The following is an 18,999-nucleotide window of genomic DNA, read 5'->3' as shown; positions in this document are numbered from 1 at the left end:
TCGGGTATAGAACCAATGGGCGATGCTTGGTTACAATTCCGAATCTGTTATTATGTGGTTGCTCTAGTTTTTGTTGTTTTTAATGTGGTTCCAGTGGATAGTGCACTGGTTGTAGCCTAAGAATGTGAAAATTGACCTACCTAAAGCAGTGAGTTACCTTCAAAAGATCCTACCTAGAAGAGTATTATAAAATACCATTGTTGTCAAAACCAGAATAGATTCTTCATATGATCGAATAAGAATTAATCACACTCTACAAAGATCCAAGACAAACCCCAAACCATGGCTATCCAAATAGCTTCAACTCCACCCAAATATTAGATGTAATACCTTCAAAGGAGGAAATGCAACTAAGGGGCTGACCCAAATGATCCTAAAAATACCCCCAGGTCCAAAATTACCAGGTTATCTAAGGAGCATCCATCGATGTTGATTTTGATACATCCATCCACTGAACGAGTATAGAAAAGACCTATTATTTTATGTGAGGATCCAACATTCCTTATCAGACTCATCGAACTAAATACTTGCAAATCCTTCAACGATTTAACTTGCACTAGAAAAATTGATGAGAAATCCTGAACATCGTACGCAATCACTCTGATAATAAAGCCAGGTCCTTGCTACAATTACTAAACGTTCAATTTTGTTTCAACCAAGATCTGATGTGGGATATATATTAAGGAAGCCAATTAAACCTTCTTCAATGGTGAAATATTAGCTTTGCATTCCACCATAGAACGAAAACAAAACCACTAGATATTGAAAAACGAACAAACTCAACACAAAGCTGCTGCAAAATCAACACTCCATAAATATTTGCATAACTCCTAGTTTTTTTTTTTGCTAACGACAGGTATCTAGGCCTTCGGCCTGGCTGGTCCTGCTGACCCAACAACTGCATGGATCCGGTCATAGCGGGGTTGAATGAGAACCATTCCACTTACAATGAAAGAAGTGAAGAGCACTAAACACCCAGTGTGAGTGGCCCAAGGTGTTCCTAGTGGGAGTCGAACTTAGGACGTCCGAGTATACGGCTCATACCAAGTTCGTTGCTCACCAACTGCGCTACTCTCTTGGGTTAACTCCGTCTCCTAGTGACATATATTACAACAAGACGCCATCTAAATTGATCTTTTCATCAGCTTCTCATCAGTTAGAAAATAGTGACGCAAAAAATTAATAGTTGTGCCATCACCAACCATGCCTCCCTCTTTTAGATCTACAAAATCCCATACCCTTCAAATCCCTAGCCAGAAAGAGGAAGAAAAGTATGATGATTTCATAGTCGATCCCCTCCTTGGTTAGATATCTCACTCTAAGAAAATCAGCTACCATCGAGCCATCTGATTTAATAAACCACACCAACTTGGAAAGCATGGCAGTATTCACATTCTTTAACTGACGATACCCAGGACCCTCAAATTTTGGATCCTAATTCAATTATCAATCTTTTTGTTCTTATAGTATTCTTAATTAACCTCCTTATGACCAAACCTTAGGTGTAGTTCTGTCGGTTCAAAGGTGTTGTGTGTTAAAAAATGGCTCCAAATCAATTCTCCTCACGACTAATTTATTCGTTCTTAAATTATTGAAGCTATATATGCTAAAGGGGATTGTTAAACAAATCAAATAAGGTATTGGTTTTTACAGGAAAATGAGGATTATAACCCACCACAATGGCAACAACCAAATGGCACAGCCTTCAGTTCTGTTGCTAGAAACAGTGAGTATTTCCTTTTTTTTCCCCCAGTTGAGTCTGGATCCTCTCCCCATATGCTGATCTTCCAACATGAGATCTCATTATTCATGGGGTATCAAACTCAACGAGTCAATGGTGCATTAATTGCTTTGACTCATGATCCGAATACCCCTTGGGCGGTGGAATTCCACACTCCTCTCCCACATGGGAGCTGATCTGGACTCTTGTTGGGAGATCTTTTCCTTCTTAATTCTTTGTACTTTATTTATTGAGTAATTTATTGCAATGTGACAATGTATGTGTATCTAATTGTTAAAGATTTTGAAGGTGATAAGGACTTGGACAATAACGATGCATGGAAAGAGAGGGTAGAGAAGTGGAAGGCAAGGCAAGAAAGGAGAGGATTAGTGAGCAAAAACGAGGGAGGAGGAAATGATCAAGGCGAAGAAGTTGATTATGAGTAAGATTTATTACTAATTTGTTATTGGAAGATAATTTATGATAATTTTACTGCAACACCAACATTTTATTTCATCCTTACCTAGGATGGCTGAAGCTCGGAAACCGTTATGGCGAAAAGTCGAGATTCCATCGAGCAAGATTAGCCCGTATCGGATGGTCATTGTCCTCAGACTTATCACTCTGGCATTCTTCTTCCGTTACCGTATATTTACCCCAGCAACTGATGCTTACTCCCTATGGCTCATCTCTGTCATTTGTGAAGTATGGTTTGCCTTCTCATGGATACTAGACCAGCTCCCCAAGTGGGACCCCATCAACCGTGAGACTTACTTAGACCAACTTTCCTTGCGTTTTGAGCGTGAAGGCAAGCCTAACCGTCTTGCATCAGTTGATTTCTTTGTGAGTTCAATCGATCCATTGAAGGAACCACCAATTATAACAGCTAATACAGTCCTCTCAATCCTGTCTGTGGACTACCCAGTTGAGAAGGTTAGCTGTTATGTATCAGACGATGGTGCTTCAATGCTCCTCTTTGATACATTATCAGAAACAGCTGAGTTTGCAAGGAGATGGGTACCATTTTGCAAGAAATACAACATTGAGCCACGGGCTCCTGAGTTCTACTTCTCACAGAAGATTGACTACTTGAAGGACAAGGTTCAGACAACTTTTGTGAAGGAACGTAGAGCCATGAAGGTAAGGGACAAGCTCCTCGTATGACCATAACTTCAACAGTAGCATGAACTTTTCTGGAGTACATTCCTAGTTGAGTCTAGACCCTCTCCCAATGTGTTGACCCACATGGGATACCTTTGGATTCGTGATCTGATACTCCATTGACAGTAGAATCCCATGTGGGGAGGGTAACTCCTCTCCCCACTTGGGGAGGGGAGCTAATTAGGACTCTTCCTATTTCACTCTCACCCTATTGAAAGCTGCAATTTGGTGTGTGCTAAAATTGTAGAGAGAGTATGAAGAGTTCAAGGTGAGGATTAATGCATTGGTGGCAAAGGGTCAGAAGAAACCAGAGGAAGGTTGGGTTATGCAAGATGGGACTCCATGGCCAGGGAACAATACTCAAGATCATCCAGGAATGATTCAGGTCAAACATTATATTAATCCTTACTCTTTCTCAAGTAACTGACATGTCCTCTGCTCTTACCACAAATAATAAATTTCCTCTAAAATTTGCAGGAATACCTAGGAAGTGAAGGTGCGCTTGATATGGAAGGTAAGGAGCTTCCTCGACTTGTTTACGTCTCGCGTGAGAAACAACCTGGATATCAATACCACAAGAAGGCTGGTGCCATGAATGCTCTGGTGAGTGGATCACATTATGAGAGTTATATATTAAGATAAGATTCGCTATTTTGATGTTGAGTTGCGGTGTTATGTTTTGTGATCACTAGGTCCGCGTCTCTGCAGTACTGACCAATGCACCATTCATACTGAACCTTGATTGTGATAACTACATCAACAATAGCAAGGTTGTAAGGGAAGCTATGTGCTTTTTGATGGATCCTCAGCATGGAAAAAGGTTCTGCTACGTCCAGTTCCCACAGAGGTTTGATGGAATCGATCAGCATGATAGATATGCTAACAAGAACATTGTATTCTTCGATGTAAGTCTACACCATTTCTCTTCTTTGATTAACATCTTCCTTTCCATTTACAAATGTAAGTTCAAGGCCTTGTCGCACCCATATGTGGAAATTTGTCGACATCATTAAGATCTACTACCAAAACCATGATTGATTAACAAGTCTCAAGCTCACTAGCCCAGGCAGAGACCATAATAGAAAATGCAACTCCAATCTGTTTTCAGTTTTCAGTGGTTTTCTGCTCCATGGAACTTTTTCTTTTCCTTTTTCCATGTAGATCAACATGAGAGGTTTAGATGGCATCCAAGGACCATTATATGTAGGAACTGGTTGTGTCTTCAACCGTACGGCATTGTATGGGTACAACCCACCGCCACCAGTGTCGGAAAAGAGACCAAAGATGTCATGTGACTGCTGGCCTTCCTGGTGTGGCAGTTGTTGTTGCGGTTCCGGAAAATCAGAGTCAAAGACAAAGAAAGGAGAGAGAGGTGTGTTTGGAGGGTTTTATGGCAAGAAAAAGAATATGAAGAAGAATTTTAGCAAGAAAGGATCCCCAGCCTTTGATCTTGAAGAGATTGAGGAAGGGCTTGAAGGTTTTGAGGAGTTGGAGAAATCCTCCCTCATGTCACAGAAGAACTTCGAGAAACGGTTCGGGGAATCACCAGTCTTCATTGCATCAACACTCATGGAAGCAGGTGGTCTTCCTCAGGGTACCAACAAGACAACCCTCATTAAGGAGGCAATTTATGTCATTAATTGTGGCTACGAAGAGAAAACTGAATGGGGCAAAGAGGTAATTCAAACATAATTTTTTTTTTTTAGCTGCTTCATTTTCTTCTCCTGCATGAACTGTACTATTGCAAAACAATGATTAGTGAAAATTCAAGATTGAACAAAAGCAGGGCAATTAGATTCTTAAAACTGGGTATTCATCATAGCATAAACTAATCCAACCACTCATGTAAATTCCATGTGGTTTAAGTTCTGATGATGAATGTTTTTCACAGATTGGGTGGATTTATGGATCAGTTACAGAAGATATATTGACAGGGTTCAAGATGCACTGCAAAGGATGGAAGTCAGTGTATTGTATGCCCAACAGAGCTGCTTTTAGGGGTTCAGCACCAATAAATCTTTCTGATCGGTTGCACCAAGTTCTGAGGAGGGCTCTTGGATCGGTTGAAATATTCCTTAGCCGTCACTGCCCTCTCTGGTATGGCTATGGAGAAAAATTGAAGTGGTTGGAGAGACTTGCTTATACTAACACCATTGTTTACCCATTCACTTCCATTCCCTTGCTTGCCTATTGCACTATTCCAGCTGTCTGTCTTCTCACTGGAAAATTCATCATTCCCACTGTAAGTTATTGCATTTTTTAATAAATTGCTTAATGTACTGGAAACTAGTAGGCTCTTTTCTACTATAAACAAATTGGTTCAGACCAAGTGGTCCAAGTGGAAATCTCTAGTAAATTTTGATTTAATTAGTTCATTTTCCAACTCCAGACTGTCATTTACTTTCTAACCGAAAATTCCCATGTCACACAGCTGACCAAATTCGCTAGTATATGGTTGATGGCTCTCTTCCTCTCCATTAGTGCGACTGGTGTACTTGAGGTCCGGTGGAGTGGTGTCAGTATCCATGACTGGTGGCGCAATGAACAGTTCTGGGTGATTGGAGGTGTCTCGGCCCATCTGTTTGCAGTCTTCCAAGGTTTCCTTAAAGTCCTTGCAGGAGTTGACACCAACTTCACTGTAACTTCAAAGGCAGCAGAGGATTCTGAGTCTGGGGAGCTATATCTCTTCAAATGGACTACACTTCTCATCCCACCGACCACCCTAATTATCATGAATATGGTTGGAGTGGTCGCTGGAGTTTCCGATGCCATTAACAATGGGTATGGCTCATGGGGCTCCTTATTTGGAAAGTTACTTTTTGCATTCTGGGTCATTGTTCACCTCTATCCTTTCCTCAAAGGATTGATGGGGAGGCAAAACAGGACACCAACCATTGTTGTCCTCTGGTCAATTCTTCTTGCATCTATTTTCTCCTTGGTTTGGGTTCGTATTGACCCTTTCTTGCCTAAGCAGACTGGACCAATTCTTAAACCGTGTGGTGTTGAATGTTAGTCATGCCTTTGGGGCCTTGACTGCCTCTCTACTTTCCTGTGCCTACTTCTTCTTCTTTTATCAGTTATGGTGTCTTCACCAATGTTAGGAGACCTGAAAAGCATTGTTGTTGTACAAAGTTGCTGAAGGTGTGACATTATGCTGTTATGATAAAATTTTACAATTCTGTTCTGAAATGAGAACCATTGGCTCTAATAGTGTAACAAATACAACGAAAGCTATGAGATTTGGGTTTCTTGATGCAGGTTCTTTTTCTTTTGTTCCCCGCTCCCCCCCCCCCCCCCACCCCTTTTCCCAATCATCCCTCTTTTTTCTAGGACACCAAAGACCATAGCTCATGAAATGTATTTCCTATTTACACTAACTTGAACTAAGGGATCATAATTGAAATATATCACAGTATGACCATTTACAATACTTAAACCAACATGGTCCACACTTCACCATTCCTCTTCTACACCTAGACACCCACAACGAAGCAAGGGAAATTCTCTTTCAACTTCTATGAGCTAAGAAGTTTTACCAATATATTCTTCAAGTTCTCCAAACAAAACACTGCATGTGTAGGACTATTTAGGCCTATTCATCCCTAAAGTGCATTTTACTTATCAGCCAGGCCCAAGATGTTAGGTCAATTTTCCAAATTTCACAGGGATTCCTCCACAATTAGATTTTTTTTTGTGTGATCGGAAGGGCATTGGTTTCTTTAGGGCATTGTAAAATCTCTTCTTCTCCTTCTACCTTCAGCCGTTTTGTGTTATATTTGCTCGAGGAAGAACATGAACCTCCTACTACAGGCTCCAACGAAAAATAATGGCTCCTTAATACTCTGAGTCTGTTTACATTGAAGCTAAACTAGGGTTGTAGATAGCATTACAATATGTGACTTAAGAGATTAGTCTTACTACATAACAACTTGGAATTCAGAGAAAACCAACATGATGAGTCTCAATTCAGTAAAGGAAAAATGAGCAATAAGGATTTGTTAAACCTCAAATTATCACGATAAAAAAGGATTATTTTCCTTGATACAGGATTAAAAACAAATCACAAATTTTAATCTCATGAAAACATTCAAGCATTGCTCAAATCTAGCTAAATAATTGAACCAAGATGATAAGTTCTACAGACTTGTCTCTTTCTTTAAATTTCAATTACATTATGCACTTCCAACAAACTGGAAATCTTATTCAATTTGTCAAACATTAAAAGAAGAAAACTAAACCAGGGAAAACAGAAGCAGGAAGACGAAAGTTCATGAAGACTTAAGAGTTTCGACCCTCAACCTCAAAGTACCATTACTCGAGTTCGCTAAGCTTTGCTCAAGGGTTTTATACAGTATTCCACTCGGAGTAAAAATTCCAGTATTCCAGAAGGTCCAACTTGGTTACAAATTAAAGTCTCCAAATGTAATATGGTATCCTCAGGCGTTATCAAGCTAAACCCAATAAACAGGCAAAACTAGTAGAAAATGCCCCCCAAATCCATTAAAAAGATTTGAGTTCCATCCACTTCAATAAGAGAACAAAAACCCTCAAAAGGGCCATTTTGCAATTGCACCACATGCTTCGAAGAATGAATCTAAACTGAAACCTCAAAGGAAAAATTCAATAAAGCAAAACCCTAGCCAGAGTACGAGACACGATGTCTCTGACCTGAACCTGAGGATTCATCGATCAACTGGGAGGTGCGGGTGGGGTGCCGAGCAAGCTGGCCTGCTGCATATCGAGCTCGGTCAAAATTTGCTCTCGGTCGATTTCGATGATAAGAGGAACGACCAGGATCAAGAACGTTGTTCCTGCGATCCAACCTGCTTTCCCAATGCTTTTTAGGAGCTTTTTGGTTACGAATGTAGAATCAGAGCCTCAGAGGCTACTTTTTTGCCATAGCTGACGATCAGTGATTCGGATACAGTGCTTGTAACCCTAGGATTCCACCGTTCCCGCCGCTACTTTTCCCTCTTCTGCTCTGAGGCGCCATGAGGGAGAGAGCGTTGGAACATAGAAAGCATGTAAGGTGAAGACACTCGCGAGTTATCGGCAGGCCGGCACGGTACTGGAAAAGAAGCAAAAAGCAAGCTAGAAATTGAGCCCTTGATAATGAAGGAAAATCCACAAGTGCTGGGCCTACTATACACTAGGTCGAAAAAAGAAACGAAACCCAACCTGACCTGTTAATATGGGCCTAAACTTGATGCTGTTGGGCCAAGACAGCTTATAGCCTAAACAGGGTACTGTATCTAAGAGTAGGGAACGCAAACGGATAGCTGACCTAGAACAAATGGGGGACAGTTTTTGTGGCATGGTGTGCAATCATGTACACCGCGGTTAAATGATGGTAAGGGGTGCGCCATAAACCCTCATCCCCATCCAACAGCTGAATGGTTATGCATGATGCATGGTTCTGTATAAAACCTTTTACCTTAATAAATTAAATCCTTTATAACTCAAACATGTGTGGGAGAGAGGAAAGAGATAGAGAGATATTTTCTAAACACGTTTGAGTTTAGAATAATATCGAAGACCTTTTTAACAAATTAAACCCTTCAAACCCTAATATAACCTTCCCTATATATCAAAGACACCCTTTGGCACCCCTAATAAGCGACTACCCTGGGCCCTAACTAAGTACCCTTACAACATAAAAGTAATATCATGCAGTAGAGACAGGACAACATTGATTGTTCAAAGTTGGTAAGCAATAATCAAGCAGATCCACAGCCACCACCACCACCACTACCACCCCCGTATCCTACATTGACTTTCATAGGTTCTTCTTTCTTAGCAGCAGCAAGGGAAGGCTTAGGCTTTTCTTCAACTTTAGGAGACACCACACCAGCAGCAGTCCCACAAGCAGCAAGGTTTCCCTTGGCCTCCTCATTCACAGCTTCATTCTTAACATCAACCTTCTTGGGCTCTTCCTTAACTGTTGTCCCTGTTGCTCCACGAGTAGGAATAGGAGCCGCAGCAGCTACTCTTCTTCTCCATCTTCGTAATTAAAAGCTCTTAATACTCAAAGAATATTACTGTAATCTCAATCAGACGACCACTTTGTATAGATCTCTGATGCTTTCCACAGCAGAAGAAGCTGAGGGAGTATTTATAGATGGAATCCATGGATGGATATTGGATAAAACTAATCCTCTTCCCCGAGCCCTATGCTCACTTCCATGCTCTAAATTTACAGAACTTACCGTTTCACATTTCAGGATAAGATCTTGATTTCTTCACCGAGAGCACTTGTGATTGGTTATTTGGTTCCTTGGTTGATTCAATAGTCGCTTCAATTATGTGAGTGATTTTCTAGGTTTTAGGGTCACACACGTTGCAGTCCACACGGAGTCCAAAGAGAACCACCACCCATCAATAACTCTATGATGATATATAGTGGTTTCTCCAACATATTTGGAGGTAGAGAGAGACTAAACGTTGCTTCTCTCTATTATTATTATTATTTTTTTTTTTTTTAAAGACAATTGGGTAGATCTACTTCAGTTTTGTTTACCCCATTTAAATATTTAAAGAAAATGGAAGGTTCCTAAAAGGTAGTGTGACCCTACACCAACACAAGGCCAGTGAGAGTATTAGTAGAAGTGTCTTTCATGAGGGGTGGTACGATCATTTCTTCTCTCATTATGTCTGGCGTAGGAGCCTCATTGTCTTTTAGGTTTCTTTTTCCTACAAAAATGGAGATATGTTTTCTATTTGGCAGTATGGCCCCTTCGCCAGTGCCCTAGCCAGTGAGAGTGCACGCTAGTACATCAACCCGGTGGAGTTACAGTGATCATTATGAACTTTGTGCACACAGGGGTGTGCTCCTCACAAAAAATATGTCCCCAAAAAAAGATTTACTAAATCCCCAAAAGTTTATTTATTCATGCAGTTGGTCAAAAACAGTTGATTGAATACCTTGAAATACCCCCAACATTTTCGTAAAAGTCTTATTCTATCCTCTTTACACATTTTGATTTTCTAGAGTACAAGTGGAAGCTTCTTTTCTTCTACTATTCCAACGCACCCGACCCCACTTCTTCCTTCTTCTCTCACTCAATTTCAGAAAAATGGATCATCATAACCAAAAGGTGTATCCAATGAACTCAAGTAATTCATCCATAAATAAAGAGAACCCAAACCCAAAATATGCCATGACTTTTAGAACAGTGGTAGCCTTAAACCTAAGTCGGGCTATTCTGAGCCAATGCCAAAAGTATTTGACGGTCAAAACCGGTAGACCCTCAAGCTATTATAATTTGACTTGGTCTCGTCCCATGCATTAAGGGAAACCATGTTTTTGAGCTTACGCTTGAGTTGGATGGGTAACTCTAAAGGTTATGTGGTCGCACTGCCTCAGGCATCTCCTTGAAAGGGTTTCATCCTTCTCTCAACTTTTGTAATTGGCTTCCTATGCATACCCAACCTCATTTTGGTATGTGTCTCATCTTTATTCTACGACTTCTACAAGCCAAATTAAGGTCCCTTCCTACAAGGTCCAAGGGCTCAACATCCGCACCTTCCATGACCAACCTAACCTCAACATCATCATCAGCGTAGAGGAGAAACCCAATGAGAAGTTTGGCATTACCTAAGGCAATGACATCAAAGTGGCCATGGCTTACTCAAGGTCCATGGAAAGCTCCCACCTTTTCACTCAGAACATAAGAACACAACCCTGATGAAGGTAGTGTTGAGGGGGACATCCAAGTTTGGGTCTGGGCTTTAGGAAGAATTAATAGAGAATCTGCTAAGGATGTCAATCGATTTCGGTTATTTGGTCTAGTTTTGGTTTGGTTTACACTCTGACAAGGTGAAATCAAATTGCACTGGATAAGATTCAGCCAGAATCAAAACCTTTTGGCATTCAGTCCAATTTTATTGGTTTCTATTCAATTTACGTTGTCCTGTTTACAAACGAGTTACATGTGGTTTGTAGTTTCAGTTCACTTTAGGTTTCACCTTTGCTCCTTTTAATTCTATTTATTCTACTTCATGTATTGATATATTACATTTGTGGCTTGTGAGGCGACATCACATTCCATAAAAAAATCAAGAATTTTGGATAATAATTCTTATCATTAGTGATGTGATAACTTTATACACGGTGTGTAGCACTTTGCTTTGTGTTTGCCCTTTGTTTGCTTATAAACAGAAGATTGCGCTGGCGTGTTTACTACTTAAACATCAGGATTCTATTTTTCGTATCCTTGTTATGTGGGGGAAACTATATTGTTTCATGAGTATTGGTGAAGCTTCATATTAGATCAAGGGAAAGAGAATAGAGAAATAGAAATAAATGTGGGGAAAGGGATTCGTTAGTTTAAAATTTATATCAGTTAATATCCAGTGCAGCTGGTTTTTCATAAATGGTTTCTATTAGGTTAGTGTTAGTGGTTTTTCGGTTTTGAACCGAACAAACCAAAAAGATACCTTATCAAATCAAAAAACACCATTTCTTTGTGGTCCAATTCTATTCCATTGTAAACTATTGATTTTGGTTCCGATATTCGATTTTTTGTTTCATTTTGACACCCTTAGATTCAGCATAGTAGGAGGGTACCATTGCTTATAATGTTAATGTCCATGTGACTGTCATAGCATCTGGATCTAAAGCAAACTTGGGCCTTCTCGATCACTTCAGTGTAGGGGTGTCAACCGATCGGGTTAGGTCAGTTTTGATCGGGCCTAGTCGGACTTGAACACTTGGGAGCCTTGCATCGTGAATGCCTGTTTAAGTAAACGGGCTAGTTTTGGGGGGCATGGTACGATTTATAATCTGGTTAGCCAGTGTCGGGCTTTAAACGGGCTTCTTTAAACAAGCCTTAACCGGGCTAAGGACCTATTCAAGTCTAAACGGACTTTAAATGTACCTACCCTAAAATTATTTTCTTAAGTGGGTTGAAGGCTCAGAAATATGTGACACGAATCTTAATAAAGAAAAGAAGTGGTTTGAGATTATGGTCATTCTTTGAAAAAAAAAAAAGAGATTATGACCATTACAACTTACAAAACAAAGGTTAATTAAATCAAATCTTATTACAAAGCAAAAGGTAAGAAGATTTAATTAGTTTCTTACTAGTAGTGGCAAAATAGAAATTTTATGTAGCATTAAAGAGGTCGGGTTGGGTCGGGTTACAAGGAGTCGGTTCAAGCCAGGCATGTAAACGTGTTGGTTCGATCGGGCGCCTGACGGTCTAGCTACCTGCATTGTGAACGCCCATCTGTGCCCTACAAGTTTATTAATAGGGTCGATCTAGGTCGGACCTACCATTGCGGGCTTAGAATTGACACCCCTACTTCAATGTATGTTGTACAACGACCAAAAATCATCTCTCTCTCACAAATATTATCGTGGGTAGGGTAATCACAAAGCTAGCATAGAAGACAATGATAAAGAAGTTTGGATGTATTTCTTAAGCATGTTGGGGTATTTTAAGATGTTATTTTATTTATTTATTTATTTATTTTACTTCTGATTGTACAAGAAAATACCTCATATAGGGATTGTATTAGGTAAATTTTTCCAACACAATAACTGAAGATTGTAAAACATAATTTATATATCCACCACATCATATCAGCTATCACTCGTCATAACTTCGATTTTTTTTAATTTCAAAATATTTTATGTCATAGTATGACAAAAGGTAATCAAAGACATCATAACCTTTTTATTTAAAATCATAAAATTCATCATCATAAGTGATGAGACATCACGATGGTCATACTTTTTCCTTTTTTCTTCTCCATTTTGGGAAAGCTTCACAGTTGTTCTTATATTCAGGTGGAAAAAGATGCAGACTTGCAAAGGTGGTGTGGAGCTCATCGACCAAGTAGATGGAGGATGGTGAACTGGAGGAGGAAGAGGACTTGCAGAGGGGTTGCGGTTATCTACTCGTTAGAGATGTCATATATATGCAACAAAGCGGGGAGAACACCTCCCAGGCTCCCAAGAGTGATCAGCTCCAGAAGCAGTTGTGACCTTAGCTAGAGAATCCACAACTTTTTATTTCACCAAAACAATGCGTAACTCTCCAAGAAATGCTATCCATTAAACATTTCAAAGATTATCAAGACTCGGAGAATACCCGAGGGGTAGCCAAGTTGGTAAGAAATCTTTGGCTTAAGAAATGTGTAGTTTTGAGGTCGACTCTTCTTATCTCCATAAGGTCAGGCTTATACTTGTGGTTATAAAAAAAATCCAAGACTAGGAGAACGATCCAGAAATTTGGAAGTAATACCCAAATGAAAATATTAAATCTTGAATTGATTTGAGGGAACGTGGGGAAATAGAGGAGATATCCTACCTGAATTGTCATATCTTCACTAACTTGATACCCATCAATGAAATCCTACCTTCCCTATCAAAGATACTCTCTTCTTTAACACCCCTAATAAGCTACTCAGAGTATCGACCTCCCTATCAACTCAGTTGGTAAGGAAACTACAACGTCCTCTCAAGTCTCACTTCACCTTTCATATATAAAAGCTCTTATCCATTCTCTCTTCCTCACACAAGCCTTCGATCCATCATCTCTACTTTCCTCATTCTTCACTTGCACTAACCATGGCGTCTGCCAACATGCCCACCATGACCAGTCTAGTTGCAGGTTCTGAGGGAAGAAACGAGCTTGATGTGTTGCATGGTAACGCAGAGGTACGTCCTTTCTCGTCAGTCTTCAGTTTCAGCATATCTTTTGGTTATGATATTAACTTGGCTCTATTGTTTACGTGAAATTGAGTAACAGCCTCTGTCACCCAGACGCCAAATTGGAAAACCAATATCATAACGTGAAATTGGTTATAATATTAACTTGGCTCTTAATCTGGTTTCATAAGGGAAGGTCTAAATATCTAATACGCAGACTTACGAAATTGATTTCTAAGAAATTTACTAAGATTTTTTTTTTTTTTTAATTAGCAATGAGATTTTATTTTAAAAAAAAAATTTTTTTTGAAAGAATTACAAGATCAAAAATGAGCAAAGATATGGCACCCAGACCCAGGCCACCACCACCAGTCTATATATTCCCCTTCGGTGTAGCCATCAGCGGATAGGAAAACCAATCCTAAATTACACGTCATGTAAATCTAAAACGAGGCTTGCCTAACGCATCCCAATTTATTTCAGCAAAAGCAAACTATCGAGGTACCTCCAAAATGATAGATATTCTTAAAGCATCAACATGTTTTGCAAGCAAATCTGCCATTGTTGCGCAAATCGACATTCCCAAAAAAATGTGTATAAACGACACTCTCTTCGAGTGACAGAAATTTTAATCAATCAGTCCAAAAATTAATAGTTTTTTCATCACCAATGTCTACAAAATCCCACACCCTTCGAATCCCTAGCTAGATAGAGGAAGAAAATTAAGTATGATGATTTTGTAATCCCTCCTTGGTTAGATATCTAGCTTGCTCTAAGGAATCAGCTACCATCAAGCCATTTAACTTAGAAGCATGGCAAGATTCACATCTTTTAACCTACGGATACCCAAGTCACCCTCCATTTTTGGATCCTAATTCAATTATCAATCTTTTTGTTCTAATAGTTATTATCAATCTTTTTATTCTTAATTAACTTCATGATGACCGAACCGTGGGTGTTACTCCATTGGTCCAAAGGTGCTATGTGTTAATAAATGTCTCCAATTTTTTCTTAAATTATTGAAACCATAAATACTAAAGGGGACTGTTAGAGAAATCAAATCTAAGGTGTTTGAGTTTTACAGGAAAATGAGGATTATAATCAACAACAACAGCAACAGCCCAATAAGCCAGCTTTCGCTTCCGTTGCTTGGAACAGTGAGTATTTTTTTTTCTTTTTTTCTTTTTTTCCCCTAATTCATTGAGTCTAGATCCTCTCCCCATGTGCTGACTTCTCAACATGAGACCCCTCTGTTCATTGCGTATCAGACCCAACGAATCAATGGTGCCTTAACTACTTTGACTCATGATCCGAATACCCCTTGGTCCGTGGGATTCCACACTCCTCTCCCACATGAAAGCTGATCTGGACTCTCGTTGGGAGATCTTTTCCTTCTTAATACTTTGTACTTTATCTAATGAGTGATTTATTGCAATGTGTGTCTAGCTGTTGGTAAAGATTATGAAGGTGATAAGGACTTGGATAATACTGATCAATGGAAAGAAAGGGAAGAGAAGTGGAGAGCAAGGAAAGAAAAGAGAGGATTAGTGAGCAAAGACGACAGAGGAGGAAATGATCAAGGCGAAGAAAATGATTATCGGTAAGATTTATAACTAATTTGTTCTTAGGATATAATTTATGAGAGTTTTACTGCAGCGCCAACATAATATTTCTTCCTCCCCTAGGATGGCCGAAGCCCGGAAACCGTTATGGCGAAAAGTCCCGGTACCATCGAGCAAGATTAGCCCGTATCGGATAGTCATTATCCTCCGACTAATCATCCTGGCATTCTTCTTCTGGTTCCGTATATTTACCCCAGCAACTGATGCTTACTCCCTATGGCTCATCTCTGTCATTTGTGAAGTATGGCTTGCCTTCTCATGGATAGTAGACCAGTTCCCCAAGTGGTACCCCATCAACCGTGACACTTACTTGGACAAACTTTCATTGCGTTTTGAACGTGAAGGCAAGCTTAACCGTCTTGCACCAGTTGATATCTTCCTGAGTACAGTGGATCCATTGAAGGAACCACCAATTATAACAGCTAATACAATCCTCTCAATCCTTTCTGTGGACTACCCAGTTGAGAAGGTTAGTTGTTATGTGTCAGATGATGGTGCTTCAATGCTCCTCTTTGATACATTATCAGAAACAACTGAGTTTGCGAGGAGATGGGTACCATTTTGCAAGAAATACAACATTGAGCCACGGGCTCCTGAGTTCTACTTCTCACAGAAGATTGAATACTTGAAGGACAAGGTTCAGACTACTTTTGTGAAGGAACGTAGAGCCATGAAGGTAAGGGATAAGCTCCTAATATGTATATAACTTCAACAATAGCATGAATTTTTCTGGATAACTTTTTTAGTTGAGTCACATGAGATCTCACTGGACTTGTGATCTCATGATCTAATATCCCATGGACGGTAAAATCCCATTAGGGAAAAATAACTCCACTCCCCACCTGGGGAGTTGATCTGGGCTTTCTAGTTTCACTCATCCTATTGTAAGTGGCTATTTGGCGTGTGCTGAACTTGTAGAGAGAGTATGAAGAGTTCAAGGTGAGGATTAATGCCTTGGTAGCAAAGGCCCAAAAGAAACCAGACGAAGGTTGGGTTATGAAAGATGGGACTCCATGGCCAGGGAATAATGATCGAGATCATCCAGGAATGATTCAGGTCGGACATTATATTACTTCTTACTATTGTCAAGGAACTGATATGCCCTCCACTGTGATCAAATTTTATAAATTTCCTCAAAATTTTGCAGGAATACCTAGGAAGTGAAGGTGGGCATGATGTGGAAGGTAAGGAGCTTCCTCGACTTATTTACGTATCGCGTGAGAAACGACCTGGACATCAACACCACAAGAAGGCTGGTGCCATGAATGCTCTGGTGAGTAGATCACAATAACATTATGTGAGTTATAAAAATATCAGGTTATCTGTTTTATGTTGAGCTGTGGTATTGTGTTTTGTGATCACTAGGTCCGGGTATCTGCAGTACTGACCAATGCACCATTCATACTGAACCTTGATTATGATAACTACATCAACAATAGCAAGGCTGTAAGGGAAGCTATGTGTTTTTTGATGGATCCTCAGCATGGAAAAAAGATCTGCTATGTCCAGTTTCCACAGAGGTTTGACGGTATCGATCATCATGATAGATATGCTAACAGAAACATTGTATTCTTCGATGTAAGTCTACACCATTTCTCTTCTTTTACATTCACAGCTGTAAGGTTGTGAAATTTGATAGCATCATTAAGAAATTCCAAAACCATGATGGATTAACAAGTCTCAAGCACAGGCACAGACCGTAATAGAAAAATGCATGTCCAAGTAGTTTCCAGTTTTCAGTGACCATCTGCTCCATAAAACTTTTTTTTTGTTCTCCTTTTTCCATGTAGATCAACATGAGAGGTTTAGATGGGATCCAAGGACCACTATATTTAGGAACTGGTTGTGTCTTCAACCGCCCGGCATTGTACGGGTATGACCCACAGGTGTTGGAAAAGCCACCAAAGAGGGCTCGTGACTGCTGCCCTTCCTGGTGCTGCTGTTGTTGTTGTTGCAGTTCTAGGAAATCAAAGTTGAAGTCAACGAAAGGAGAGAGAGGTGTGTTTGGAGGGGTTTATGGCAAGAAAAAGAAAATGAAGAATTATAGCAAGAAAGGATCCCCAGTCTTTGATCTTGAAGAGATTGAGGAAGGGCTTGAAGGTTATGAGGAGTTTGAGAAATCTTCCCTCATGTCACAGAAGGACTTTGAGAAACGGTTCGGGGAATCACCAGTGTTCATTGCATCAACGCTCATGGAAGAAGGTGGTCTTCCTCGGGGGACCAACAAGAAAACCCTTCTTAAGGAGGCTATCTATCTTATCAGTTGTGGCTATGAAGCAAAAACTGAATGGGGCAAAGAGGTAATTCAAATACTTTTTTTTAGCTGCTTCATCTTCTTCTCCTGCATGATCTGTACTACTGCAAAAACAACGATTAGTAAAAATTCATGAATGAACAAAAGCAGGGCCCGTAGATTGTTAACCCTGGGTATTCACCCTAGCATACACTAATCCAACCACTCATGTAAATTCCATTTACTTTAAGTTCTGACAATGAATTTTTTTCACAGATTGGGTGGATTTATGGATCAGTTACAGAAAATATATTGACAGGGTTCAAGATGCACTGCAGAGGATGGAAGTCAGTGTACTGTATGCCCAATAGAGCTGCTTTTAAGGGTTCAGCACCTATAAATCTTTCTGATAGGTTACACCAAGTTCTGAGGTGGGCTCTTGGATCGGTTGAAATATTCCTTAGCCGTCACTGCCCTCTCTGGTACGGCTATGGAGGAAAATTGAAGCGGTTGGAGAGACTTGCCTATACTAACACCATTGTTTACCCATTCACTTCCATTCCCTTGCTTGTTTATTGCACTATTCCTGCTGTCTGTCTTCTCACTGGAAAATTCATCATTCCCACTGTAAGTTATTGCATATTTTTTTATAAATTGCTTAATGTACTGCAAATTAGTAGTTTCTTTTCTATTATGAACAAATTGGTTCAGACCAAATGGTCCAAGTAGAAAACTATAGTAAATTTTGATTTAAATAGTTCATTATCCAACCCCAGGCTGTCATTTAGTTTCTAACTGGAAAATTCCCATGTCCCACAGCTGACCAAATTCGCTAGTATATGGTTGATGGCTCTCTTCCTCTCCATTATCGCGACTGGTGTACTTGAGCTCCGGTGGAGTGGTGTCAGTATCCATGACTGGTGGCGCAATGAACAGTTCTGGGTGATTGGAGGTGTCTCGGCCCATCTGTTTGCAGTCTTCCAAGGTTTCCTTAAAGTCCTTGCAGGAGTTGACACCAACTTCACTGTAACTTCAAAGGCTGCAGAGGATTCTGAGTCTGGGGACCTGTATCACTTCAAATGGACTACTCTTCTCATCCCACCAACCACCCTAATTATCTTAAATATGGTTGGAGTGGTCGCTGGAGTTTCCGATGCTATTAACAATGGGTATGGCTCATGGGGCCCCTTATTTGGAAAGTTATTATTTGCTTTCTGGGTCATTGTTCACCTCTATCCTTTCCTCAAAGGATTGATGGGGAAGCAAAACAAGACACCAACCATTATTGTCCTCTGGTCAATTCTTCTTGCATCTATTTTCTCCTTGGTTTGGGTTCGTATTGACCCTTTCTTGCCTAAGCAGACTGGACCAATTCTTAAACCATGTGGTGTTGAATGTTAGTCATGCCTTTGGGCCCTTGACCGCCTCTCCACTTTCCAGTCCCTGCAGTTTCTGCTTCTTTTATCAGTTATGGTGTCTTCACAAATGTTAGGAGACCTAAAAAGCATTGTTGTTGTACAAAGTTGCTGAAGGTGTGACATTACGCTGTTGTGATAAAATTTTGCAATTCTATTCTGAAATGAGAACCATTGGTTCTTATAGTGTAACA

At 40.0% G+C, this 18,999-nt stretch overlaps 3 protein-coding genes across 3 annotated transcripts; all 3 read left to right on the top strand.

The window, feature by feature from the left end:
• Positions 1–1,203: 1,203 nt before the first annotated feature.
• LOC122089652 (cellulose synthase A catalytic subunit 4 [UDP-forming]-like) lies at positions 1,204–5,894 on the top strand. The gene is made up of 10 exons (XM_042659366.1): positions 1,204–1,271; positions 1,638–1,726; positions 2,030–2,162; positions 2,248–2,860; positions 3,129–3,266; positions 3,359–3,484; positions 3,574–3,786; positions 4,043–4,558; positions 4,773–5,123; positions 5,313–5,894. Exons 1-10 carry the CDS (start codon positions 1,204–1,206, stop codon positions 5,892–5,894), a joined length of 2,829 nt encoding a protein of 942 aa, XP_042515300.1.
• Positions 5,895–13,413: 7,519 nt separating this feature from the next.
• Positions 13,414–15,139, top strand: LOC122089651 (cellulose synthase A catalytic subunit 4 [UDP-forming]-like). The gene is made up of 3 exons (XM_042659365.1): positions 13,414–13,544; positions 14,620–14,692; positions 14,982–15,139. Exons 1-3 carry the CDS (start codon positions 13,455–13,457, stop codon positions 15,137–15,139), a joined length of 321 nt encoding a protein of 106 aa, XP_042515299.1. The 5' UTR covers positions 13,414–13,454.
• Positions 15,140–15,158: 19 nt separating this feature from the next.
• Positions 15,159–18,791, top strand: LOC122090166 (cellulose synthase A catalytic subunit 4 [UDP-forming]-like). Its single transcript, XM_042660013.1, has 7 exons — positions 15,159–15,833; positions 16,076–16,213; positions 16,305–16,430; positions 16,523–16,735; positions 16,948–17,457; positions 17,667–18,017; positions 18,210–18,791. Exons 1-7 carry the CDS (start codon positions 15,174–15,176, stop codon positions 18,789–18,791), a joined length of 2,580 nt encoding a protein of 859 aa, XP_042515947.1. The 5' UTR covers positions 15,159–15,173.
• The last annotated feature ends 208 nt before the right edge of the window (positions 18,792–18,999 follow it).

This window comes from Macadamia integrifolia, chromosome 9 (genome assembly GCF_013358625.1).
Source record: "Macadamia integrifolia cultivar HAES 741 chromosome 9, SCU_Mint_v3, whole genome shotgun sequence".
NCBI classification, from domain to species: Eukaryota; Viridiplantae; Streptophyta; class Magnoliopsida; order Proteales; family Proteaceae; genus Macadamia; species Macadamia integrifolia.
The sequence above is the reverse complement of the archived record's forward strand: the minus strand, read 5'-3'. Positions and strand labels throughout refer to the sequence as shown.

Bases quoted from the DNA above. Each gene is read 5' to 3' on its own strand.
- LOC122090166 (XM_042660013.1), top strand. From the start codon at position 15,174: ATGAGAGTTTTACTGCAGCGCCAACATAATATTTCTTCCTCCCCTAGG. The intron at 15,834-16,075 runs GTAAGGGATAAG...CTGAACTTGTAG, and splicing joins AGGAACGTAGAGCCATGAAG to AGAGAGTATGAAGAGTTCAA. The intron at 16,736-16,947 runs GTAAGTCTACAC...TTTTCCATGTAG, and splicing joins GAAACATTGTATTCTTCGAT to ATCAACATGAGAGGTTTAGA.
- LOC122089652 (XM_042659366.1), top strand. From the start codon at position 1,204: ATGCCTCCCTCTTTTAGATCTACAAAATCCCATACCCTTCAAATCCCT. The intron at 1,272-1,637 runs GTATGATGATTT...AAATCAAATAAG, and splicing joins AGCCAGAAAGAGGAAGAAAA to GTATTGGTTTTTACAGGAAA. The intron at 4,559-4,772 runs GTAATTCAAACA...TGTTTTTCACAG, and splicing joins AAACTGAATGGGGCAAAGAG to ATTGGGTGGATTTATGGATC.
- LOC122089651 (XM_042659365.1), top strand. From the start codon at position 13,455: ATGGCGTCTGCCAACATGCCCACCATGACCAGTCTAGTTGCAGGTTCT. The intron at 13,545-14,619 runs GTACGTCCTTTC...TGAGTTTTACAG, and splicing joins TGTTGCATGGTAACGCAGAG to GAAAATGAGGATTATAATCA. The intron at 14,693-14,981 runs GTGAGTATTTTT...ATGTGTGTCTAG, and splicing joins CGCTTCCGTTGCTTGGAACA to CTGTTGGTAAAGATTATGAA.